The sequence below is a fragment of the Peromyscus californicus genome, unplaced genomic scaffold (genome assembly GCF_007827085.1).
Source record: "Peromyscus californicus insignis strain IS unplaced genomic scaffold, ASM782708v3 Scaffold_1__1_contigs__length_55948999, whole genome shotgun sequence".
Taxonomy (NCBI): Eukaryota; Metazoa; Chordata; class Mammalia; order Rodentia; family Cricetidae; genus Peromyscus; species Peromyscus californicus.
This window is the reverse complement of record NW_026294492.1, coordinates 29533551-29560537: the sequence shown is the minus strand read 5'-3', so window position 1 is coordinate 29560537 and position 26987 is coordinate 29533551. Positions and strand designations below refer to the sequence as shown.

Here is a 26987-nt window from a genome sequence, read left to right as displayed (position 1 = left end):
GAGCAGCATGTAACGGTACACGGTAAAGCCACGGAACACGTGGCAACATATAGATGAACAGAAATGGGCTGAGTTTGAGTAAGATCTAGTCAGTAGTAAGCCTGAGCTAATGGCCGAGCAGTTTTAATTAATATAAGCCTCTGTGTGTTTACTTGGGTCTGAGCGTCTGCAGGACTGCGGGGCCTCGGTAGCAGGGCAGGACCAGGAAAACTTTAGCGGCAGAGGTCCTCGGAAATACTAGCAATAATAATGGCTGTAATAATGTGGTTGTTATTTGTGAAACGGCAAATGACAGTGTTGTAGGTGAGGGCCAGCTCGCCCATTTTACAGATGAGCTCACTGAGGTGCAGAGAGAAGTTCCTTGTCTCAGAGCCAAAGCTCCATCGAGGCAAAGCAGTGTTGGGGTGGGTCCTGCACCTGACGGCTTAAGTAAGAGCCTCACTGCTGAAGTGTGTCTCACGGCTCACCTGCACCATCACCACGTCCTGTATCTCAGAGGACAGTGGACAGTGGTTGGAGGTGCGACACCCTCTCAGGTTGGGCTCGAACTCGGGTTGTTGGGGTTGCGTAGCCAACATTGTTCTGCAGACTTTCTCAGTAAAAATAAAGCTGGTTATGAGCGATGAGGTATGAGACAGACACATGAGTACTGTGTTTTTTTTTTGTTTTTTTTTTTTTTTGGTTTTTCGAGACAGGGTTTCTCTGTGTAGCTTTGTGCCTTTCCTGGAACTCACTTGGTAGCCCAGGCTGGCCTCGAACTCACAGAGATCCGCCTGGCTCTGCCTCCCGAGTGCTGGGATTAAAGGCGTGCACCACCACCGCCCGGCGAGTACTGTGTTTAAAGCCTCCAATCCTTGAACCCCTTAGTCACGACCTGGCTCAGAAGTACAGGGTCTGGGGGGGTCTGTTGCACCTCAGCTGACATCTGTCTAGCCACACACCGGCTAAGCTTCACTCCGGGGCTTAACAGCAATCGGGTTCCAATCAGATATTTCTTGCCTGAGTGGAACAAATCACTTAGGTGATATGCTGACAGAAAAAAAAAAAAAAAAGAACGAAAGAAAGAAAGAAAAGGAACAGTCTGCATGCTTGGAAAGCTTAGGGGGATTTAAATTATGTGCTGTCACCTCAGAGCGGCTCCTCTGTCCTCCACACCACCACCACCTCCTCCTCCGAATCGCCTGTGGGAGGGAGCTGCGGAGCCTTGCGTGCAAGCGCTGCCATAACCCAAGGCTTAACATAAACTTGAGGCGCTCAGGTCATTGGGAAAGAACAGGTATATCCGGTTAGGTCTTTTGTGCTTGTCTGCACGCGAATTCAACAGCGCAAGCGCGTGCGAAGCTGAACTCCTTGGAGCCTCTGGTTCCGGAGAAGGGAGGATGCCTTGGAATGGAATTCGCTCACGGTTTCCCTTTTTTTTTTTTTTTTCCCCCCGGAGTGGGGGCGATAGAGCTTGTTGATGGGGGACATTCCTGCACCTCGGAGAGGCTGAGGTCAGAAGGGGTGGGATGTGAGAGTGGGCCTTGTGCCAGAGAGCCTGCTGGGCAGCCGGGCTGCAAAGGACCCCGGGGTCAGAGCTTCTTCGATGGGGCATGGTTTTTATGGGGGTCGGGGGGGGGGAGGAGGCAGGGGTGCCGAACTTCAGCTGGTGGGAGCAATGCCAAGTTGACTTGGTCCTGACTGCTCTACACAGATGTAGGTGGGCTGAGAAGGCTGCAAGAGAACGCCTGAACCTTGGGGGACCATGCCCCGAAGGCTGTGGTTGCCTCAGCTCCCCACTTCCCTGCCTCCCCTAAGTCTTCAGTGTTCCTGGAACTGTTCATCTTTGAGCCCTCTAGAACGCTGCCTGCCTGCACTAGGAACAGGGTCCACTCTGGCCTCACGGTCCCTCCCACAGGGAGCAGTAATACCGCTCCAGCTGTGACAACAGCCTTCTCTCTCAACAGGAGACGTGCGTGCGGTCTGGTCCTCTACGGGTGACATTCCCACGGTCAGCAATTTTCCCACTTAGCGTGGTTGGGCAGCAAGCGAGTTCTTGGAACCTGGTAGATCCGAAGCCAAATTCCAGGTCAACCACAATGGAGACTTGTGGTTTTGATGGATAAGGTCACATTTTCCTGCCTTGCTCTGTCTCACTATAAAAGGGGATTAGGCTAATAGCTATCTCCAGGAGGCGATCGTGAGGGATTAATAATAAAAGATTTATATCAAGCGCTTGGGGCACCGCCTGCCTCAAAGTGCTCAGTTCGTGGTAGTGCTTAATATATTATTAGTAATATATTATTATTTTCACCCTTGGTATTATTGGGCATAACTGCCATCCAAGGTGCCACTGTAATTTTAGGCTCTGGCTGGTTGCCTCTTGGCCCACTCTGAGAGTACTGCCTTCTTCTCCAGAGCTAAGTTTTCCCAGCCCACCTGACTCAGGCATCCCAGGGCTCAGAGCAACTTGGATTTGGGGACTAGATCTCTATCCTTTTCCTGGGCTTAGAGTCCATCATTCAGATGGGTGGTTACCATGGGAAGGTGACATCTTTCTGGCCAGATCCCTGCTGGGACTCCTCCGCATGAGTCCAGTGGGGTTAAGGTGCCGCCTGAATGTCTTAGGGGCTTGTCTCATGACATCAGTAGTTGGAACATCACTCCTTTTGAGACCTACCATTGTCCCTGTCAATGTTCTATATCACAGGAAAATCACAGTGGTCTCCAAAGTGTGGTCCAGAACCCCCTCCCCCATGTCTCTGAGACCCTTTTGAGGGACCTATCAGGTTGTAACTATGATAATCTTTTGCCTTTTTCACTTTTACCCCCAAGTTCGCCATGATGTTTGACATCATAATAGATTGGATGCAGAAACAGGAGAACCCAGCTGTTTTCTGTTAAATGGGAAATTAAAGAGATTTGTAAAAACACAAAGCAATGTCCCTCTGACTAAATATTTTGGTTTTGGAAAATATAATTGTTTCCTGAAAAGATTTGTATTACCATGCACTATCTTGATTGTTTTTAATGGATTAATGAGTAAACATTTCTAAGTTTTTCAGCCTTCATCTCTACAACTGTAAATATTGAGAGATACAACTCAAGATAAACTTCAGTTCCTTGGGCTCTACAGTAATTTTTCAGAGTATGAAGAGGTCGTGAAAGAAAACTGTTAGGGAACTAGTGAGCTAAGCTTTTGGCACTGTGGCCCATGAAGTCATGGTTTTGCTCATCTCCTCCCGATTCAAACTGTCATCTCTGGGGACTGGAAGAGTGTGAATTTTATGATGATGTCAATATAACGGGTTTGAGTGTAGCAGATCTAATTACAAAGCCTGAATTTTAGTTTCATACCAATTCTCTCATCTTCTAGCCACTGTTTTAAAGGAAGCTTTGTAACGCTTGCTCAAGATTTGTCTGCAAATTACAGACATTAAGTTGTACCAGCAAAAGACTAAGGATACCCCACGCCAGGAGAGGTAGGGGAGAGTTTGGCTTACATCTGTCACTGGAACAAAGATGGCTGCCTGTTGGTATCTTAGGCTCTTGTAGGGAGTTACCTCACACGGTCATGGAGGGCACTTGTGTGGCCTAGGTCCTTTACAGACTTATAATAGTATGAAAGAAGCCTGTATATACATGGTGTGAGGCTGGAAGGGAGAGGCTTGTCACGTCTTGGGGATGGACAGTAAGTCAATGATTGCTTGCTTACTGGTTTGGTAATGGCAGCCTTTGGAGTCTGCAGACAGAGGGGGAACTTGGCCCCACTTTACCCTGGGTACTCTTGAGAGAGGGATAAGAAAATATCAAGTAGAATGACAGGCCTAGCCAAGGAGAAACACAGAAACACAGGATAGCTTCAGGAGGACCTGGGTCAAATTCCAACAGCCCAGAACTTTATTCAAAAGGGCTTTTTACCGCAAAGGATCTCCCCCTTGGTAGATACAGCCAAGTGCAGACCCTTTCAAACACCTGGTAAGCACGCCTGTGGTCCAATCATCCCCTTATGCAGCCCTGCTGGGTAAAGCAAGCTCAGATTCTCAGACCTTAAGTAATTTGGGCCTCCACACAGACCTGAGTTCAAATCTCATCTGCTGCTATGGTGTGGCCGTGAACTATCCTTTGAGAGTTCACTCTCTCAAAGCTTGGTCCCCAGGGTGGTGGTGTTAGTGTGGTGGGACCTTTAAGGGGTGGGGCTTAGGGAGATATAGTTAGGTCATAGTCGCTCCATTTTCAGGGACAGATTAACGTTACCCAGAAGACGTGAACCAAGTCTCACGAGAGTGGATTTATAGCTTGAAGTTGCTCCCAGCCAGCCCTTCTGCATGTAGCTAATTCCTTTTCTGCTTCTCTACCATGTTGTGGTGAGGTCAGAGGATGTAGCATGAATCTTAAATGGTCTCATTAATAAAATCAAGCCCAGGAGCCAGGTATTGGGGTGAATGCTGGAAGATCAGAGAAGCAGAACCAGCCACAGCTACCTCACCTTGCCAGTTCCTCAGACTGGAAGCCTCTGAGTCCTCATCCAGAATGAATCTCAGCTGAACTGCTGCTAAAAGCCTAAAAGCTTAACCAGCTCTAGTTTCTGGTCCTCACGCCTTATATACCTTCTGCTTTCTGTCATCACTTCCTGGGATTAAAGGTGTGAGTAGCCGGGCGGTGGTGGTGCACACCTTTAATCCCAGCACTTGGGAGGCAGAGGCAGGCGGATCTCTGTGAGTTCGAGGCCAGCCTGGGCTTCAGAGTGAGTTCCAGGACAGGCTCCAAAGCCACACAGAGAAACCCTGTCTTGAAAAAACTAAATAAATAAATAAAGAAAGAAAGAAAGAAAGAAAGAAAAGAAGGAAAGAAAAAAAGTCGTGAGTCACCAGGCCTGACTGTTTCCAGTGTGGCTTTGAACTCACAGAGATCTGGATGGATCTCTGCCTCCCAAGTGATAGGATTAAAGGTGTGAGTGCCACCATTTTCTGGTCTCTATGTCTATCTAGTGGCTGTTCTGTCCTCTGACCCCAGATAAGTTTATTAGGATGCACAATATATTGGGGGACACAATATATCACCACAAGAGGATCTTTGCCAGGGTGCTTCACCATGCTCTTAGGATCATACAGCCTCCAGAACTCTGAGTCAAATAAACCTCTTTACTTTATAAGTTTCCGCAGTTTGTATATTTTGCTATATCAATACAAAGTGGACCGACAGCCACCTTCATTTGCAACCCATATGACTTTCGACAAAGAACCCTTTTATGAATGAAATAGGCTAATATATCAATCTCTTGAGGGTGGTCAGGAGAAATATGAAACAAGATTTTCACGGAACACAACACCCATCACTTGCGGGGGGCGGGGCGGGGAGGGGAGACTAGTCCCTTTCCTTTCTCTGTCTCCAACTACTTTTGTTGTTTTAGGGGATGCTAAGAAAATAAATAGAAGAACACAAGCTATAGATCCTGTCTTATGACACCAGAGGAAAAAGTTTATACTTGGGCATAGCGGCCTGTATGTAGAACTCAAAATGTTGGTGTGTGCATCCCTTATTAAATGATATACGTAATTTGATTTTGACCTTTTTGATCTGCTGAAGGAAACCCAGGTAGCCATATAGCCTAACAGTAAAAGAGTACAGAAATAGGTCCTCTGCTGTGGAGTCCCTTACCTAGCCTTGTGGTAGTCCATACCCTAGAGATTCCACTGGGATGTGGCTGGTACCCAGAGGACTCCAGGCACAGGCACATCCTTATTGCATGAGGCATTCCTGAAACAGGACAGTGAGAGTCTAAAGGGCATGGCTGCTGGCTGGATGCCGCAGCCGTCTCCAAGCAGGTCACAGTGCCAGGTTGTCAAATCTTGGATGCTAACAAGCCCATCCCTCTTCCTGCATTTAAATTCTCAAAACATAGGACCCACCAGGGTCTGACTCAGCACAAGGGGAAAAAAAAAAGAAAATTGGAGGTAAGTTGGTGCCAAAGTACCGACTGTTGCATGTAATTTTTCCAATTTGGACCAGAAAAGCTTCTGGACACTTTCTTCCCTGGCATTTAGGAGGGAGAGCCAAAGATCTCCATGCCCTGCCTTCTGCTGCAGGCGCCTGTGACAGCATCACAGTATGACTGCCATATGGGTCATGCATCCCATGTCTGAAGCCATGTGCATTTCTTCCCAGGGCTGGGAGAGACGAAAGCAGATGAATCTTCTAGAAAGCACCACAGTACTGCTCCCTTGGTGTCCATCCCCAGGAGGGCCCACAGCACACCCTTGAATTTTCACCCAGTCTGGCTTCCCCATCTTGGCTGCCAGGGATTGGTGAGTACTCTCCTGGAGTCTTGTTTCACCCCTAGGGCTGCAAAACACACCCATAAAAGCCAGCAGAAAGCCTGGACAAGAGCCTCAGAAGGAGGGAGCCAAGCATGGCCCCTCCAGGAGCTTTTGGGAGAGCACACAGCCTTTGCAAGTTAGCATTTCCGCCTAGGCAAGCCTGGGTAAGGTAAAATGGGGTGAGGAAGAAGTACTGCAGAGCCACCAGCTGGAGTTGGAGGAAATCACAGGTTGGCCACTGCTACTGAGCCTGTCTGCCAAGAGTAGAGGGCTGGGTGAGAGCCTTTTAAAGGCAGCAGCAAATGGCCTCCCACAGAACAGCCAGAACTGGTGCCGTCTGAGTGGCCGCCATGGGACAGGCACCAGTCTACAAGCTTGGCGTGTGCTCGCTCATTAGTCCTCACACAGCTCCTGGAACTAGTTCCTGTTGTCACTGCCATTTTACTGACGTCTAAACTGGGCCTGGAGGAATGAAATGAGAAAGCAGAGAAGCCACTCAGCTCTCCACGAAAGAGCGGCATTCAGACCCTGGCAGTCTGGCTGGCACTCAGCGCATTATCTAAGAAAGATACGCAGAAGCTCAGGGTTCTGGCTCTGGAGCTGGCAGGAGCTGGCAGGTGGGTGAGGGGTTGCTGTCCTAGTAGTTGTCACACAGAGCTGACAGACTAGGTGCTCATTCCTGTGACGGGGACACAAGTACTCCTTCAAGACCAAGATTTACAGCTCAAAAATAATCTTAGTCAGAGTAGGCATAATACTGATACCACTACCACTACCGGTTGATTTTTATTGAGAGTTCATTTTGCCATGAACTATACTAATTGATTTTTCTCATTTACTCCCCGTGACCATGAGGATACTATGGTTTTTTTTTGTTTTTTGTTTTTCAAACTGAGCAAACTCAGGCTCAGGAATGTTTAACAGACCTTAAGTTACTATTTATATAAATAAGAGAACCCAGCCTTAGACCCACGAGTGCCAAGCTCCTGATGACCGGTGTGTGGGACACATGGCTTTTAGTCTCCTGTAAAGGACTGGATGAGCTTGGAAGGCATCTGGGCCTGAGCTGGGGCCGGGAGGCGGGGGCTGGGAGAGCATGTGAAGAACTGTAGTCATTTCAGAGCAGGTCTGGGTGTGGGATGCTGCTGTTTCTCTCCCCAGACTCTGTGAAGCCTCCTTTGGGATGAGGAGATTTGGAATCCCTCCTTCTAATGTTTCCGTGTCTTTAACCTGGGGTTCCCCTCATTTGTCAGGAAGAACAGATGTTCTGAGCACAAGCACACAGAGCCTCTAAAATCAAGACTAGTTTGAAAGACAGATGATATTTTTACCTTTGTGTTCCACATTTGCAAAGCTAAGTTAAAGTAACAGTGTTCTATAAGAGGAGCAGTTGGTGCTGTGGCCACCTGCTACCTGGTACAAAAATCAAGGTTCTGTGGGGATACAAACTAGCAAGCCTGTTCAAGTGGCAACGGGTGAAATTATCCTATGTGTCTGGGTAGACTCCAGCACTTACAGATACCTACAGAAGTAGACGCAAAAGCCAAATCACTGATGCGGAGTCAATGATATTAGAGTCAAGGACAGCACAAATGATCACCTAAGTCACTACTTGCAGCTAAATAAATTATGTCAGAAACATTCTCCAGAATTGTCCAAAAGCAGCAGATCTGCATCTTCCTTCGAGGCCAACATTGTTGGGCTGGAAAAGATCACCAAATAGCAATAATTCAAATAAGATCTCATTCATATCAAATGTATGTATGCACAAAAGTAGGGTTTCTCCATCTGGGGTCCGAGATGGAATGGGAGTGCATCTTTCCAGTTTTTCTGTGTGTCATCTATTGGCTGACTCTTTCAGCAAGAGTCTGTTTATGTCCTGTGCATGCATGTTTTAAGAATGTGTTTCTGGGGCTGGAGGGATGACTTACAACCAACTGTATTGCCAGTTCCAGGTGATCCAATGCCCTCTTTTGACACACATGCATATATACATAATTTAAAAACTTTATCTGGTATATCTGGTCAAAACAGAAAATAATAAAATGTGCATAATATTGTGATCATAGAATAAGTGTAGAATACAGTACAAACCATGGCCCAAAGATCATTGTCTTGAAGAAATCAAGAGAGGGCCACAGTCACCTGGCCACAGACAGGCTCTTCATATGCTTTTACTGTCCTGATCTAGTGTCCATTCTTCAGGGTTAACAAAAGTATAAACATGTTTTTTCTAGACATAGTAACAAACTTGCTTCTAAATAGCTGTCTTAATAACCGTGGCTCAATACAGCCCCTCAGCTCTCATCAGGGAAGCTTCATTTTGCAGTAGATAGTAGTTCATACAGTCTTATAACTGGTCCAAGTGCAGAGAATAGGTGTCTGTGGAGTGTTTAGCCCTAAATGCCTGTATCATACCTGCTTCCTCCAAGGCTCAGAGAACACCAGAGAAGAGGAGGTAGGAAGATTGTAAGAACCATAGCTCTGGGAAGGCTGCTGTAAAAACAACATCCTCTGGACATAACAGGGGCCGTGGCACTTACAAAACTGCAGCAGCTGTGATTGCCTGTACAAGACCTACACAAGATGAAGCCAGTCATCAGTGCAGTGTGGGTGTGGGTGGGGACTCTTCTCTTTTTTAATTTTATGGATTCTTTGTGGATTTCACACCATGCATTCCGATCTCACTTATCTCCCTGTCCCCTTGCATCCGGCCCTCTGCCCTTGCAAACCTCCCCCAACAAAAACAAATTGAAAAGGAACACCAAAAACACCAAACAAAACAAAGAAACACAACAAACCAAAACCAAAACCAAAACAGAAACAAAAACAAAAAAGAGAGAGAAAGGACTCTTGTACTGGAAGCCGTCGTGTGGCCCACTGAGTCACACAGTTTACCCTTTAGTCCATTCATCTTTACTTGCAAGTGTTCATTGCCATGAGTCATTGGACTGGCTCGAGGCCTCTGGCTTCTGCTACACCACCCATAATGGACTCTCACTGGGGCTCCTCTGGAATATCCTGCAGTTATCCTGTGCCATGGAGATCCTGCTGTTTCAGATCTGTAGGTTCATCGCCTTCACCTGCTCCAACAGTTCACAGATGGGGTGGGCCAACTCATAGCCCTGGTTCTGGGCCTGGGTGGTAGCTGGCTGCCATCTTTCCCTCGTCATCACTACCGGGGTGAGCTCTCCAGCACTGCCTGGCCCCTGGGTCACAAGAGGGAGAGAGCTAGCCCTGACCCTCACCAGCTGCAGCACACAGGAGAGCAGGGCCCTGCACCCCACCTGGGCAATACAGTAGAACTGGTCCTGGTGGTGTGAGTGTGGGTGACCTGGATCTGAAGACCTGAGAGCGGGGGAATGGCCCAGCTCCTTGCTTCACCCTGCCTTGCATGAGCTAGCTGAGGCAGTGGGTGGCGTGACTCTTGATACCCAAGCCCTAGCTGAGCAGCTTTTGGTAGCTAATGGCTGCTTTAGGATGAACAGTTTTCTTCAGGGGAGTGGTCCCTAGGAAGTCACCCATTCTCCTGTGGATGGTCCCATAATCATGCACACCCAGGCAGACACACACACACACACACACACACACACACACACACACACACACACAGAGAGAGAGAGAGAGAGAGAGAGAGAGAGAGAGAGAGAGAGAGAGAGAATTGGGAAGGGAATATAAGGGAATCTGGGAAGAGTTGGAGGAATGGAGTTGGGGGTTGTAGATGATAAAAATACATTATACCCATATATGACATTCTCAAAGAACAAATAAAAAACAGCACATGCTTGAAAAACAAACAAAACAAAACAAAACCAAAAACAAAAAAACCCAAGAGTATCAATATGGCCTCCGGGGCTAGAAAATTATCCTCAAGTTGTACGATGCATTGGGGAAGAACAAATGTAAAGTTTACACTGAAAAAAAAAAAAAAACATTAACTGAAAAATGGACAGTTAAATCCTGTGCCAGCTATCAGGTCCAGGTTCACAAGATGAGGCCGCTCCTTGATCACAAGCTTTGTGAAGTGTAAATTTTATTTTATTTTATTTTATTTTTGGTTTTTCGAGACAGGGTTTCTCTGTGTAGCTTTGCGCCTTTCCTGGAACTCGCTTTGGAGACCAGGCTGGCCTCGAACTCACAGAGATCCGCCTGGCTCTGCCTCCCGAGTGCTGGGATTAAAGGCGTGCGCCACTACCGCCCGGCTGTAAATATTTTAAGTAGGAGGCAAATAGTCAGCAAGAAAAGAAACACCACGTGTGACAGAAAGTGGCTGTGCCCCTCTGGTCTGGACAAGACAACAGAATGGGGAGATGCTCAGTTCCAGGCATGTGCTTCGTCAGGGGTATTGAAATTTTACACTGTTCGGGAGGCACAGACACTGGCTGCAAGGCTTAAACAGGTTATTCAAATGATGACTAAGGGACCAGGGCATTGTTTAGGTGACCAGGGACTGGTTCAGAGGCTGCCCTCAGGCATTGCCACTTGAAAGGTATGTTCACTCAGCTGGACGTCAAAAGGTAGCTCAAGGTTTATTATAAGATAACGAAGTTCATTCTGGAACTTCCTTGCTATTGAAAAGAGCCTCCTAGTATCCAGAACTTTCTAACCAAAGAAATCCAGCAAAAGAAAAGGCCGTAGCTTCTTTAATAGTAGAAGGGGTGAATTCCATTGAGGTCAAGGCCAAAAAATGCTAACATATAATTATCCAGCTCTTACGTTCCCTTTGGGATTATGAAGGAAAAACAGCCACTTAGGTTATTTAACTACCAATTATTTTTTCAAACCTTGGGCATGAGTACAACTTTTTTTTTTAACCTGAATTTTTATCTCCTTGTGGAAAAAAGAAGAAAACTTTGGGGTGGGGGCGTTGAGGAAGACAGATATAATACCAAAAATAAAGAGGCTAATGGAACAAAAATTAAAAGTCTGAACCGGAAGCCTGAATCTGCTGTTAGCTTTCCCAGAGCCCAAGTGTACATTCTGTCTTTTTTTTTTTTTTAAATGGGGACTTTGTCAAAACCTGTATTTTCTTAGTAACCATTTAACTTTAGAAAAGGAAAATGAAAAACAATATCTTCCGTCTGTCTAAAGAGTTTCATGCAAGGTCAAAGGATCCAGGGAACAGGGCTTTCATCCCCCTGCTCTGCTGTCAGAAAGGCACATTTCAGAACCAGACCAGGCTGTGGCAGGACCCCAGAGGACAGATGTGCAAAAGCAACCATAGGCCACGGCGCCCTTGCCCTTCCCATGGTATCCCTGCTGTGTCCAGATGTTCCAGTGTAGTGGCCGAAACACCTGATAAAATGATCGCCAAGTTTCATCTTTAGCCCTGGGATTTGATATTTCTCCTTTTCCTCTTTCTTACTTGCTCTACCCCCTTACTCCTTCCTTTATTGTCTCCTTTGCTCCTCCTTCTCTGGCCCCTCTGTGTCTACTCTTTACTCTTCTGTGAGAAAGAAAAAGGGGGTTCAAAGAAAGTAGGAAGTATGTGTGTAGGAAGTAGGTGTGCATGGGGGTGGGGTGGACAGAGAGAGGCCAGGATGGAGCTCAGTGATAGAACACTTGTATGGCCTGTATAAGGCCCTGGATTCCACCCTTCCAATGGAGGGGGGGGAGGAAGAAAGAAAAGAAAGAGGGAAGGAAGGAGGGAGGGAGGGAGGGAGGGAAATAAGGAGGGAGGGAGGAAGAGAAGGAGATAGAAATACTGATAGTATAGTGGCATGGGAGCAGAGATTGGAAAAAGGTCGTCTCAGAGGGAAGGAGACGTGGAAGCTGGAAATGGACCCAGAGAAAGGGAAAATGAGAATGAAAGAACAAAATGCAAGAAAAGACCCTGAAGGAAGGACATCAGGAGAAAAGGAGGAAGCGAAACAGAGTTGGGGGAGGCCGTTGTTGGTAAAGAGCGCTACACTCTCGCTGCACCATCTACGGCATCTATGAAGCCTGGGAACCTTGAGTGGGTGGGGGCAAGATGGAGTCCCCAACAAAGTCAGGATACTGTGCATAAGTTAGGGAGCACGGAGTGGACTGTGGTGGCTCGCTCCTTCGCTTCCTGGTGTTTTGCCCATCTTTCTTTTTCTAATTACAAAACGAACTCTGCACTGTGGTGTGAAACCCAAGGCCAACCTGGCCTATCAGAGTCCTTCTAGGACCTTGAAAGAGATGTTTTCCTTCTCTCAGGGTTTTCAGTGGGAGGCTGTCTGTGGCCAGTTTAAGAAGGTGAAAGAATTAGAAGAACAAAGGTCGGCAGGAGTAGAGGTGAGGAAGAGCCACTTTGCTGGGTCATTCCATGCTGGGAGATGTCATAATCATCCTCCGAGCTGGTGCATTTTTTTTTTTTTGTCTTGCGTAACTTTAGCTGCGTCTTGGAGTCAATACACTATAAGGCATTTTAAACCTCCACGTTAAACCATTCGCTAGCTGAACTGCTCTTTTTGAAAGTTAGTTGCAGGAAGAAAAAAAAAAGAAAGAAAGAAAAATTCAAGTTTGAGATTTTGGAGGTTGAAAGCCGTGCCCCTCCTCTGTGTTGTTGACTGAGAGGAGATTCCTAGGCCAAGATCCGCAGCTTGGTTGAGAAATTCTGATGGTAATCCCAAAGCCCCAACATGGATGAATAGTTAAGAGGGAACAGAACTTCATTTTGAGATGGATCAGGGATACATATCAGTGCTTTGGATCTATCTATCTATCTATCTATCTATCTATCTATCTATCTATCAATCAATCATCTATCTATCTACCTATCTATCTATCTATTTATGCTGAAGTTTTAATTGAGGACTAAGTCAGCCCCTTCAGTGACATTTGTACTAAAAAAGCTCGGAAGAGCCCGAGGCCTGAAGACGGTGCCCTGTGGACAGTCCCATTGGCTTGTCTACTTTGATAAGAGCCTGTCTCCCAGGCAGCATCCGTCCAACTGGTTCCTCTACTTTTTGAGGAGCTGTGCCCAAGGATGACATTTGCTGTGGTAGGCAGGCATGCCTGTGATGAACTAAAAGCCACACAGCATTTGTTAAACAGGAGGTCTGAGCCTTGCTCTATACTTTAAAACAGCGGTTGACTTGGTCTGGAGGCAGCTTCCACCTTCTTCTCTAATTCTGGCAGAGATGCTGTGAGATGGGCTAGGACTGTACACCAGCCGGTTGCTGATTCTCATCTCCTAAATTAGTGCGGTGGGAGACTAGTCCCAGACAATCACTAGCCAGGGGCCCGCTAAAGCTAAATATTACAAGGTTGCCACCAACCTCCTTTGGAAGAGCTTATTATGGTTTGCATGTGTTGCCACTTGGATTTCTCAGTGTAGTGGTGGTGCCTACTGGGAGTTTCTGGATACTGGGAGCAAAGAACATGGTGTATTATGGCCTCTCCTGGATCCGTTCTGCTCTAATGGACTGTGGCCATGGCTGCCCCTCCCTTCTCCCTCTTCCTAGAGCTGGCACAATGCTCTTGGAGGGCTTTCCTGCCTCTTGAACTGTGATCCCAAATAAACCCATTTTCATTTAAAATGGGCCTGTCTCAAGCATTTTGTTATATGAGAAAGACAGACATGTTGGACTACTGCAGCTCTGAGAAACCAATACTTATTATTAAACTAATGTGCTTCCCCCCCCCCCACGCGTGCCCAGGGCCAACTTCATCTCTGGTCTTAGTACTCGACCATGGTGTATATAAAAATCTCATTCAGAAAGCATAGCAAAAGTTACTGAAAACACTTATAAAAAAGGCATTTTTTTTCTTAGCGGGCCAGGCATTTTATTGAGAGATGTTAGACACTTTCATTTCAGACCCCTTCATTAAGTTTCTTTACAATGCAATCAGTTATCCCCCTGTCAGCTGTGAGGCACCTGCCACCAGCCCCCCTCATATGTGGCCAATTTAAACATGGTGAGTGTACTGTTTCTTTGTGAGTCTTACAACACTCCGTCATGGACAAGAAGCGTCAAATCTTTCCGGCTGATTAGAAACTTTGACATTTATTATGTGTGTGCCTGTGTGCTCTGGAACAGGTGGGAGGTTGGAGGATTACTTGTGTAAATTGGTTCTCTCCTTGCACCTGGTGAGTGCCAGGCATCTAGCTCAGGGGGTCAGGCTTGTTAGTAAGTGTGCTTAGCTGCTGAGCCTCTGGCTAGCTTTTAGTGGAATACACACACACACACACACACACACACACACACACACACACACACATACACACACACACATGCTTTTACTCGGTATAAACCTGTATGAGGGATTTGGAGTGGGACTTTGTGAGTTCAAATCCTGTCTCCACCTCTAAAGAACTGTGTGACTTGTTTAAGTCCCATAATCTCTCTGAATCTGTTTTTTGTAAACGAGACAATAACACAACGTTGGGAGTGGGCTGTCTGGAGATCGCACCAATGGCCTGGAGCTACAGTTCTTAATTGATTAAAGAGAAGCATTCTACCTCTCCCTCGGCTCGCCCTCTCCAGAGCCTGGCACAAAACTTATTCTCACAGGTGTTTTGAAAGTACGAGTCTGTGCATTAACTGGTAGGAACAGCAGCAGCTGCTTCCAGGACCTTGAGACACCCGAGGCTTTCCTTTAGGAGGAAGCGTCCCCATGGCCAGCAGCCCCTCGTTTGGGAACCAGGCTGCATGAGCGAGGGTCGACAAGCGGGCTGCGATCGAGCATCCCCGGGGCAGGCCCTGGGGGCGCAGCTGTGCGTGCGTCGCCGAGGGTGGTGGCGGCAGGCACCCCGCCCTTGGCCGCCGCCTCGGCGTGTCAGGTGCCGTGAGAAGCGCGGGAGGGGCGGCCAAGAGCAGCGCCCAGGGAGATGACTGGAGCCGACTTCCCAGAAGTCGCGCACGCAAGGCACAGCTCCGCACGCAAGGGGGAGGCGACAGCAGAAACTTTTCAACCCGATCGTTCCAGGCTTGCAGAGCTGCCTCCTCCTCCCACTCACCGCCCCCTCTTAGGTCTCCGCTCCAGGACTGCCCCCGGCGGCGCCCAAACTTGCTTTACAGCCTGGGTGCGATCAGAGCGGTCTCGCGTGTCCAGCAGGTGGCGTGTCCCCTATCTTTCCAATGTGGGACGCCTCCAGGCCTGCTGAGCTTTGTGTGCCTAAGGATGGTCCACGCCTGGGGCGGTAGGGCAGCAGCTTTCAGGGTTTCCTGATCACGCCAGCAGAGGTGGAAAGAGACCTGTGCACACCAAGAGCCACGCTGTAGGGCCAAAGGGCTTGCAAAACCTTAAGATAAAAATCAAGGCAAGACAAACCGTAAGCAACCCAAGCTACCCCTGTTCCTAAAACGACAAGTTTCCTTTTCTGGCTGGGTGCCTAAGGATCACGAGCTAAGCACCAAGCTCGAGTCACCTGGAGGAGGGGGGGGGGGGCGAGCTCTTGGGTGCTCTCTGCTCCAGCGCGCAGAGGCGTGGGAAAATTCCGTCCCAAACTCGGTTCTGGGGAAAGCGTGGGGTCTTGACTCGGGGATGGCTGATGATAAGAAGCCGTTATCGCCAAAGGAAAACTTTACGAGGCGGCTCCCGACAAAACTGCCAGCTACTGTTCCTGGACCGTCCGAGCGCGCGGCGCGGACTTCCCATTGGACCACCCAGGGTCACCCTGAGCGCGGATGGGAGACCCGAGAGTCTTGAGTCCAAGCCCCAGACTTTCGCGCCCCGCCCCTCACGCCCCACCCCCTCAAGGTCCGGTTCCCTCCAGCCTCTACCCAGTCCTTAAAACCCCCGGGTAGAGGGATGGCGCGTGTCGCCTCTGGGGTGCGTTGCAGACACCTCTGCAACGCCAGCTTGAAAGCCGCCCCGGGCCTGGGATTTGATTCCACTTTATCAACTCCTAACCCCCACCCATCTCAACCGCAACTCCAACTCCGTGAGAAAGCCCCGACTTTGCGGAGGAGCCCCAGGTGCAGTGGAGCTCAGCAAACTTGAGACACTTTTTCCCCCCCTCTCCTCCACCCCAATCCAAGTTTAGGTTCTGACTGAGCCAAGAGTGGGTGCTAAAAGCAGCGGGCATCAGGTGTCTAGGGCGGGCCTCCGGGTCTCTGGGGACTCTCAGGTTGAAGTCTTGCTCTGGGCAGAGGCTCCAGGGCGTTTTCCCAGAGCCGGTGGCTCTGCACCGCTGGAAAAACCACGCTTCGTCGCAGGTCAGTCTGTCCGCGGAGCCACCTTCCCGTGGCCTCTTCAGACCGGTTCTTGGAAGTCAGTGGTGGGGTGTTAGCTACTTTAAAAGAAACCTGCCTTTGTGTGTGTGTGCCGCCGGAATTATGTCGGAATTCCGGGAACCGTTAGGCCCCTGGGGATTCTGAAGCGGGTTTCTCTGTTGGAGGCTGGGTTGGGTATGGAAGGGTCCTCTTAAGCACCTTGTGCAGAAAGCCACCCCTGAGCTAGGCGCCGCCTCCTCTCTATTCAAGAAGGCTCTGTGGTCCCATGCTGGGGCTGGGACGCAGGGGGGACTCACTCTTTTTTTGTTATTTGCACACCTGAGTGTGTCACGTTTTGCTTTTGTATCCCCAGCATGGCCACCAGCCTTAACGCAGACAGCCCGCAGCCGCTGAGCCCGCTGTCTACCCAGCAGACCACACTTCTGCTACTCCTCTTGGTCCTGGCCGCCGTGCACTTGGGACAGTGGCTGCTGCGACAGTGGCGGCAGAAACCGTGGTCCTCGCCCCCGGGTCCTTTCCCTTGGCCACTGATCGGAAATGCGGCGTCTGTGGGCCGAGCGTCACACCTGTACTTTGCTCGCCTTGCGAGGCGCTATGGGGACGTTTTCCAGATCCGCCTGGGCAGCTGTCCCGTCGTGGTGCTGAACGGCGAGAGTGCCATCCACCAAGCCTTGGTGCAACAGGGCAGCGTCTTCGCGGACCGGCCGCCCTTTCCCTCTTTCCGCGTGGTGTCTGGTGGCCGCAGCCTGGCGTTTGGCCACTACTCGGAGCGCTGGAAGGCGCAGCGACGCGCGGCCTATGGCACGATGCGCGCCTTCTCCACGCGCCACCCGCGCAGCCGCCGCCTCCTGGAGGGCCACGCGCTGTGCGAGGCGCGAGAGTTGGTGGCGGTCCTGGTGCGTCGCTGCTCCGGCGGCGCCATCCTGGATCCGACGCAGCCGATCATCGTGGCGGTGGCCAATGTCATGAGCGCCGTGTGCTTCGGCTGCCGGTACAACCACGACGATGCCGAGTTCCTAGAGCTGCTCAGCCACAACGAAGAGTTCGGGCGCACGGTGGGCGCAGGCAGCCTGGTGGACGTGCTGCCCTGGCTGCAGCTCTTCCCTAACCCGGTGCGCACCGCCTTCCGCGAGTTCGAGCAGGTCAACCGCAGCTTCACCAACTTCGTCCTGGACAAGTTTTTCAAGCACCGCGAAAGCCTGGTGCCCGGGGCTGCTCCCCGAGACATGATGGACGCCTTCATCCTCTCCGCGGAAAAGAAGGCGACCGGGGGCCCTGGCGATGGTCCCTTCGGGCTGGATTTGGAGAACGTGCCGGGCACTATTACGGACATCTTCGGAGCCAGCCAGGACACCCTCTCCACCGCGCTGCTGTGGCTGCTCATCCTCTTTACCAGGTAAAGCCTCTAGGAGGGATGGGTCGATCCTTTCTTTCCTCTTTTGAAAAAGGGCGTGTGGCTAAAAGGTCACTAGCTAGGCGCAGGGTTTGAGGTTTCGCCCTGCCCCAGCTCCATTCCTTGAAACTGAGATCTCGGGGAAGATAAGCCAGGGACCACTAGGACAGGCCTAGACGCGCTCCCCTCGCCCCCTCCCCCACGGTTGCCAACATCTCTGAAGTTGTCTCTGGCCCTCCCCACTCCTCTCGTGACTGGGAACAAATTTGGGAAGAGCCCTCCCCCGGAAAAACAAGATTTTTTTGCCATGCGAGGAGATCAGCCTTGATCCTTCCGTGGCTCAATAGAAGCAGAATTGGACCAGCTCCAAGGTTCAAGGTGGTGCAAGTAGAGTGTTAACTAAACACGGCCACCGGCACCGTGAAGGCTGTCCAGCCCGGGTCTTAACATCCAGCTGCAGGGCAGGGCTTTGTTACCAGGCAAAGGAAGCCAGAGGAGGCAGGTCCCCAGAGGACAACCTGCGAATAAGATTCACCCCGAGGCAAAGAAAGTAGGAGCAAAGAAAGCCACTTCCGTGGCTGCGATCAGGATCTAGAGAGGAGTCTAAGTTATCAAGGAGGTGCCAGGGCCATCCTAATCTGTGGGCCAGGGCACAGACCTCTACAGAATTGCAAGGCTGCGTGCAAAGATTAAGCAGCTCCCCCACCCCCCGCTGTCAGGTGGTCTAAGCAAATGAATCCTTTATGAGAATTTGACGAATACCTATTGTTTACCTGAAATTCAGATTTAGCCTGTATTTTATCTGGAAACCCTACGCTGTTTCTTAGCACATAAGGGATATTGAATATGTGCTCCCCTCTTTGAATTTGGCAGGCAGAATCGATTCCTATTTGGATTCACACAATTCGTGTTTCTTCAGATGTTGCACATCTACTTTCACATTTTTAAAGTCTATTTAAAATAACTTTTCAATATTGAAGTCAAATTGTGGAAACATATATTGGGACTATTGGGTCTGGGGGGGGCAGGGGAGGCAGAAAATAAAGGGAATTCAACTCAAGATTAGGAAAAAGGCTGCCTTGGAGAGGGATCACCAGGTCTTTCACATACCAAGATGAGCTTGTACCCTTTGGAATAAAAAAATTATTGAGCTGTGTAAGCGACTTTCCATGTGTTCCAAAGAAATAAAATAATTTCGGGGTCATTGTCAATTAAACAAAGATGACATTATTTTTTCTTTTTCGTGAAGAGACAATGTAATCAGAGTGGGTAAATTATAATGCCCGTTTAGAGCATAAATTTTACGGGCACACCTGGTTGGTCCACTCCTACAGTGTCTGCTTTCACACTACAGTGCCAACTAGTAGCTGTTGGAGGGAGGGTTTGCTCCATGGGGTCCGAAATGCTTGCTATTTGGCCCTTCGTGGAAAACGTTGGAAGGTCTGTTAAGTGATTTTAACAGCAGCTGGGATTTCACCATTTAAATGCTTAGCTTATTTTCGAGGCTGTAATTATTCTCCTCCAACATCCACCCTTTTTTGAGCCTTCTACTTAAACTTCCTCAATGTTTAACATTGATTTTAGCATGCTTTTTCTCTTTTGAAAAATATTTTTTTTATTCATTAATTTTTGAGTATATGGCAGTTTTGCCCGAGTGGATGTCTGTGTACCAGGTGCATGCCTGGTGCCCGCCGAGGTCAGAAGAGGGTGGATCCCTTGGGACTGGAGTTACAAACTCTACTCAGGTGCCACATGGGCACTGGAAATTGATCCCAGGCACTCTGCAAGAACAGCTGATGCCCTGAACCACAGAGGCATCTCTCCAGCCTGGATTTTTAGTAATTTTGATGGCTACATAGTATCTGGTCCTAATATTGTACACGTATAAAATCAGATAAAATCAGTTTTCAGCTTTAACATTAATTGTTGGTTTTTAACTGCATTATAAGTTTTAAGTATTATTATAATTATGTATCATTATACCTGTTAGTCTATTTTCCAAAAATAGGCTTTTAGAGATAAATAATTGGGTTTAAGAAATGAAGGACCAAGGAATAATTGCCTTTGTAAAGTTTGCTGTGCACTAAGATTTTTGTCTTCCAAAAGAATTATCCCAGTTCCTATCAGCAAGAGCGCAGAAGTAAAATTTGTACCCCCTTCTGACAAACTGGGACTCTGCCTTTTAAATTTAGGAAATGTGCAGCTTTATCTATCAGGAGACCAGTAATACTTTGTAAAATAATAACAGTGAATTGTCTAATGATATGAGGAAAGGAAAATAATCCACGTTCAGGGCAGCGTTTGAGCTTTTGTGGGCCTGGGGTCCTTTGGCCGTTGTAGACTGCTTTATGAACACATTGAAAGTATATTTTATGACCACATTGGTATAAAATGAATATTAAAAACGTGTTATGAGAACTTCTACTTAGAATTCCATTTGTTTAGGTCTGAAGGCTTTACAGGATAGACAAATATTTTCCTGGGTGTCTAAAATGTCTTGTGGGCCTAGGCACTGTGCCCGGTACACAAGTAGGTTTGGCCACTAATGTGCATTTTTAGACTATTAAAAACTTAAGAGTTTTATTTTCTCACAATGGGAAATAAATCCTCGGCCATAAGAGGCTTATTACAGAAAAATAAAATTGCTTAACTTATAATATTGAGTGAGAGAAATTGGTAACCTGTTTTTTTTTTAATTTTCTTTCAGAAATTGTAATTCAGTCTCAGACCTAGATAGTTTGTGGAATTAAAGTAGAATTGCTGTGTGCTGTGAGGTGGAGGGTGAACTAATTTTGCTCTCTCTCTCTCTCTCTCTCTCTCTCTCTCTCTCTCTCTCTCTCTCTCTCTCTCTCTCGTCCCCTTTCATGCTGAAATCCGAATAGATACCCTGATGTGCAGGCTCGGGTGCAGGCTGAGTTGGACCAGGTTGTGGGGAGGGACCGTCTACCCTGCATGGATGACCAGCCCAACCTGCCATACGTCATGGCTTTCCTTTATGAATCGATGCGATTTTCCAGCTTTCTGCCTGTTACCATTCCTCACGCCACCACGGCCAACACCGTTGTCCTAGGCTACCACATCCCCAAGAACACGGTGGTTTTTGTCAACCAATGGTCTGTGAACCACGACCCAGCCAAGTGGCCTAACCCAGAGGACTTTGAGCCAGCCCGATTCCTGGACAAGGACGGCTTCATCAACAAGGAACTAGCCAGCAGTGTGATGATTTTTTCCGTGGGCAAACGGCGGTGCATTGGGGAAGAGCTCTCGAAGATGCTCCTGTTCCTTTTTATCTCCATCCTTGCTCATCAGTGCGATTTCAAGGCTAACCCAAACGCGCCCTCAAACATGAGTTTCAGTTACGGCCTGACCATTAAGCCCAAGTCGTTTAAAATCCACGTGTCTCTCAGAGAGTCCATGGAGCTCCTTGATAGTGCTGTTCAAAAGCTGCAAACTGAGGAGGCTGGTCAGTGAGAAGCCAGAGGTAGCTGAAATGTTACAACACCCGCCTCATTAACTGGGGAGGAAAACACAGCGTTTTTTGTTTGTTTTTTTCCAGTTCCACTTTGGCCATCACGTCTCTGAAGTGAGCAGAAACCAAGTGGCCTGAAGGTGAGGCATGTTTACCATGGCTCCTCCGGGGCCCATGCCACCGTTACTGGCTGTATTTTTTGAATCAGAGTAAAAGGGCCCAAGGAATTTGGATCCTGTCAGCAAAACCTTCCTAAGGGAACTTCCCCCCCCCCCCAATTAAACATACGCACACATATCAACAGTTGTGCACAACTACCCAAGAAAGTATTTCAGTGATTCTGCCTTTGTAGGTAGATTTGAGATGGAACTTCTACGTGCAGAAATTTACCCCTTCAGAAACCACACTAAGCAAAGGTTTAGGATATACTCAAGATTCGAACACAAGTAATTTCAGTGTAAAACTGTAAAGACCAGAAATTCTCCACCAAGAAACAACCTACTTAGGAAAGTATTTTAACTCCTCGGAGGTAGCCCTGGGTGAGGTTTTCTTTCTGCCTGCAGATGTGCCTCCCACTCTAGGATGGACCCTAAAGTCAGTTGCTCAAAAAGAAATGAATAGTTTAACTTAATAACTGCAGTAGAGTTCAGCGATTAATTAATTTAAAGGTAAATTGTTTAGATGGCAAATTTTGTTTTCTACAAGTTAAAGTTGCATGCCATTTGGCTGCTAATGTGAAGTATTCCAGTTAGGAGGAGGAAAAATATTTGCTAGTCCAACGTAAGCTTTCAGATACGGGACTGTAATAAACCTGTATCAGTGATAAGTCTCACAAACTAAAAAAACAAAACAAAACAAAACCTCATGTCACCAAATAGCATTCAATGCATATAAATTTGTTACATAATTACTCATAAACATCATATGAATATTAATTATTTGATCAGCAAAACATTTGAATGATATATTTCTTATGTCATATAGTAAACCAAAAAGTATATATAATCCGTTGAAATTTGCCCAGATCCACGCAATGAGCTAGACTAAATGGATCTGTTTTGACATCAGGGAACCAAGTAACAAAGATTTTTTTTTTTTCCCCATTCAAGGTTCAGACAAGGAACAAATCTCAAAACTAAACCAGTTAAAATATGTTCTTATCTGGTAGTTGTTATGATAAAGATGCTCCTTTTGGAATTGACCCCATTAATATGTTAAGGTTCCAAACTCTTGGCATGCTTCGATTTTAAATTAATTTAAAATCCATCTTGATTACTTTGTTTCAGTTGAAGCTAGAGGAAATAGCATCACCATCCCTTCAAAGGGGAGACACCTAACCTTTGTCTGAGGACAAATGCTGAAACAAGGCCATGGATTTTCTAGATGTTCTTTGTATTAGGACATACGAGAGGAAACTCATTACAACTGGGCAATTTCTTTTTAACCGTTATTATTATTGTTGTTGTTACTGTTTTTGAAGTTGAGTATTAAGGTCTGTGGGGTTTTTTTTTAAATTGTCTTGGGAGGCTGTTTAGTGATTGCATTGTGAGACGGTGGGGATAGCTAAAATCAGTTCTCTTATTTCGGATGGCACACTATGAGCAGTTACCTTTTGGTCTCTGGGAAAGAGGAAACAGATGCATTTGGATTATGTAAACAAGCTGAAAACCCTTGGAGAAGGGCTGGAAGAGTGCAGAAGTAGGAGCAGGGCTGGTGGGGGATTCCCATTTCTGTTTTCCTTGCCATTAGACGGAACAAAAGAAGCCCACTGTGCTCAGAGAGCTTACTGTTTGCTCTGTTTCTCTGGGCTTTGTGGAATTTTCATATCAGAATTAGAAAGGATGGAGTGTGTGATGCCTTTTGTGTGGAGGCAGCCAGAAGCTGCAAGAAAGATGTTTAAATGGTTCCCATTCACTGCAAATTAATTTATTGAACTACAAAATTTGAAACATGAACATTTCGGGGGGGGGGGGGGAGAAGATGTTTGGAGTGACAGCCCTTAAATTTTAAGGGTATCTTAAGAATCGCCCGAACCTTCCTCTACCTTCCACCTCTACATCTATTTTGTAGTTGGAGATTGAGTTATAAAAATTTAATCTTTATTTAAAGGTTTTCACCACAGAACCCCTTGAATGTGAAACACGGGTTGTGTCAGTATTTTAAAAGCCTTAATTTCAACTACAGAAAGGAACTCTATCCAAAGTTTTTTTATTTGTTTTTTAAGTCTTCTTAAAAGCATGCATCTCAGTAGGACTGGGGCAGAGACATGGGCTCCTGTGGCCTCTTTCTCTGAGAAATCCGTCATAGTGAAAGTCGTCATGTACCAATCTGGACCCCTCATTAAGTTAACCAGACCCAGACGTGCGTTTCGTGAATGTGGGCACGGTTTTCACCAGATGCTTTCAGCGACAGAGGAAGAAGCAGGGGTGCTTTATTTAATGTTTTTAGAAACTAGTGAAAGGAAGGAGGTCGTAAACCAGAAATGAGCAACAATTACCAAATCTGGAGGCTATCGTGATGGATTTACTGGCTTAATCAGAAAGCCTGATGTTATTTCTCCCACAGAAGGACTTCATTTGCTGATCACCACATAAGGCAGAATGTTCAGCTCAGCACAGCAAAAGTACTTTCTTACTAAATGCCTCATTTGGGTATTAATGCTTGGACTGTGTCAGAACATCCTTTTTTAAAAAAAAAAAAAAAAACAAAAAAAAGATGTCTCGGGTATGTTTTGTGGGTTAATCAAAAGAGTTCATGCCCCAGAACTTAGCCTTTACCTGTGAAATATTACCACACTCTTAATGTTTTCGCACCAGGGCTGTATTAGATCAAGTAGATACATCACCGTGTATGTTAATTAGTATGTTTTTTAGCTGTGACACGATTGTATGATAAAGAGTACATGTTACCTGGTGACTATAACCCATGCATAACTTCCTATTTAGCCTCTTCTTGTGTTTTTATACTTTATCATGTATGTTCTTTGTGTGTATATAGCTGATACAGTGCACAGTCATAACCAAGACAGATTCTATGCACACAGCATTAACTAATGTGTAGCCTTTACCTTTTGATGTACTAAAATTTTTTAAAAAAGTTTTATTGGTCATTATCTATTACAAAACACCATTACCTAGACAATAAAATTCACTTTCATAATTCTATGAAGTTTCTTTTTATGTTACAGCAAAGTCTCGTGGGTCATTTATTTCTACTATTATTATGTGCTCTGGCATTGACATACTGAAGCGTGTGGTCCTCACAGCTCCTATGTGTATTAATTCAGCCTTCATATACCCAGTGTGTGCTGTGTGGCTGCCTTCAACTTTGTTACACATCAGCCCATTACTCCCTAATGTAAAAAAATAAATATGCATCATTTTGTTGGATCATTCCATACCTTAGCCTGTTTACTCTTTATTTTTTTTCCAATTTATTTTTTCATTCAATACTGTCTTAGCATCCAGTTTTCTCGAGCAAATCCTTGGTCTTTATATTACTGAATTTATAAAAACCAACAAAAGATTAAATTTTACTGGTGATCAGCCAAGCAAAATAAGAACTAACTCGTAATTTTGAAAGACTGGATCGAGGTCTTAACATGTTGACCTAATATTTCTGCTTCATCTGAAAAATGCAGGATACATCTGTCCCCCTCGGCAGCATGCTGTCCCTTTCTTTGAGCATGCCGTCCATTCATTTTTAAGATTTGTTCCCCTTGATTAGGAAGCGTAGCTGGCGTCCAGTAAAATAGAATGGGTGAGAAAATTCTGCCGTGCACTATGTGTGTTTGGTAAGTTGCATGGTGTCATGGGACGCATAGCCAGGGCCTCACTGTTCAGCACACACAGGTGGTAGGGCCGTGTAAGGTCAGGGGCCCTTATGTCTTCCAGACAGCCGCCCTGGTTATTATGAAAATGGGAAAATAAACAGGAAAGACAAAATGGCACTCTATGTCACTGATACTTTGGCTGAGAGCATCAGTTTAGCAACCCAAAAGGGATGGCTGTGAGTTGGTCTTAAGGAATATTCACCTGTTTTCCAGATGCATGATTTAAAAAAAAAAAAGTTCTTGGAAAATGGTCATATCCATTCAGGACAAGGGAGAAATACTTTCTGGGGGAAAAATTAAAATCTCAGTGGGGTTGGTTTTTTTTTTTTTTTTTTTTTTTTTTTTGGTTTGGTTGTTTGGGGGAGTAAGCCCAATTAACCAATAGAGTCCAGGCTAGATGCAGGTGGGAAAGGAAGGTGGCTTTGGGCGTCACCCAGGTGTGCTCACTGGAGGCTTGTATTGGTGGAAGTATTAAGGCAACTCCATGTAGTTAAAAGGGAGGTTTATTTTGTGGAGTAACTTACAAGTGAAGGGATAGGTTACAGGGTCCGGGAAAGGTGTAGTGGAGTCCAGTGGTGTTCTCTGGAGAACTCTGCTCAGTCTACCTCCAGTGTCCAGGGCCCAGGAACCAAGAGAGCTGGCCCATCCGGATCTTGGGTCTTAAGGGCTCCTGTCTCGGCCCCGCCTCGTAGGTATGACAGTTACCGGAAGCCTCAATGGGGGTGGTACTTCCAGGTCAAAGCTGGAACAGCTACGCACTACATCTCCTCCTTTTGTCTAAATAAGAAGGTTCTAACCTAATATAAAACTATATACAATAGGAATGATTATCAAATATTGTCCAGGAGGAATAAGGGATAATGACCTAGATAAGATGGAACTACAATCAACATGAACAATATCAAACAAAAGACACATACTAAGATCCAGAGAAGTCTGGAGCATGGGTAGATGGCACGTTACAGAGATCATTCCAAAAGGTGCCCTATCCTGAGGAACCTGAATCTAATACCAGGTCATTCTGGCACTTTAACATCAGTCCACTTATTTGCACACATGTTCCAGAAACGAACTGGCTTTCAGCTTTCTCTTATTTTAGCTCAGTGAATCTTTGCTCTCTGGCTCGTTCCTCTTAGTTATCCTCGGAAAAGGAGGAAAAAGGAAGGAAAACGAAACATACTCTGGCTGGAGAGGTGGCTCAGTGGTTAAGAGCACTGGCTGCTCTTCCAGAGGACCCGGGTTCAATTCCCAGCACCCACGTGGCAGCTCACAACTGTAACTCCAGTCCCGAGGGACCCCACACCCATGGCAAAACACAAGTACAAACCTGAAGAAAATTTAAAAAAAAAAGGTCGTTACTGTTTTTCAGCATGCATCGGGTAAGAGAGTAAAGACAGAAGGAAGGAATAATGCGCACTTAGGGGTTTGGGATCAATGTACTTAAGCTCTTAACACATTCTAGTGTGGCGGTCTTTGGTGGAGGGGTAGCAGCATCCTCGTCGGGACTGTCCCCAAAAGCTGACTTCCTTGTCTTGGTACTGTCACCTGTCTCTTCCCAACTGGCCTATGATTGGAAACACAAGGTAGTTCGCCAGCCTTTGAGAGGCGTGATCCTCAGTAGGCTCACAAGCAGTTTCCATCCTTTGGGAGGACATATTATTGCAAATCCACTCTAGTGGCTAAATTTATTTATTATTTATTTTGGTTTTTCCAGACAGGGTTGTTGTTGTTGTTGGCTGTTTTTGCTCTTTGCTCTCTGGGGGAGGCTGCCACCCAGCTCCCAAATAAATCATACGCACGGAGTCTTATTCTTATAAATGCCCTGCCTTAGCTTGCCTTATTTCTAGTC

At 46.8% G+C, this 26987-nt stretch overlaps 1 protein-coding gene across 2 annotated transcripts; it reads left to right on the top strand.

Annotated features, from left to right (window-relative positions):
- Positions 1–6177: 6177 nt before the first annotated feature.
- LOC128115546 (cytochrome P450 1B1) lies at positions 6178–24470 on the top strand. 2 transcript variants are annotated; one of them, XM_052746340.1, is made up of 3 exons: positions 6178–6287; positions 16797–17840; positions 20720–24470. In XM_052746340.1, the coding sequence occupies exons 2-3, from the start codon at positions 16798–16800 to the stop codon at positions 21306–21308; spliced, it is 1632 nt and encodes a 543-aa protein (XP_052602300.1). In that variant the 5' UTR covers positions 6178–6287; position 16797; the 3' UTR covers positions 21309–24470. The 2 variants fall into 2 exon arrangements, with proteins under 2 accessions (XP_052602300.1, XP_052602299.1); XM_052746339.1 differs by lacking the exon at positions 6178–6287 and adding an exon at positions 15990–16426.
- The last annotated feature ends 2517 nt before the right edge of the window (positions 24471–26987 follow it).

Excerpts from the sequence above, each read along its gene's own strand:
- LOC128115546 (XM_052746340.1), top strand. The coding sequence starts at position 16,798 with ATGGCCACCAGCCTTAACGCAGACAGCCCGCAGCCGCTGAGCCCGCTG. Across the intron at positions 17,841-20,719 it reads CTGCTCATCCTCTTTACCAG|ATACCCTGATGTGCAGGCTC; the intron begins GTAAAGCCTCTA and ends AAATCCGAATAG.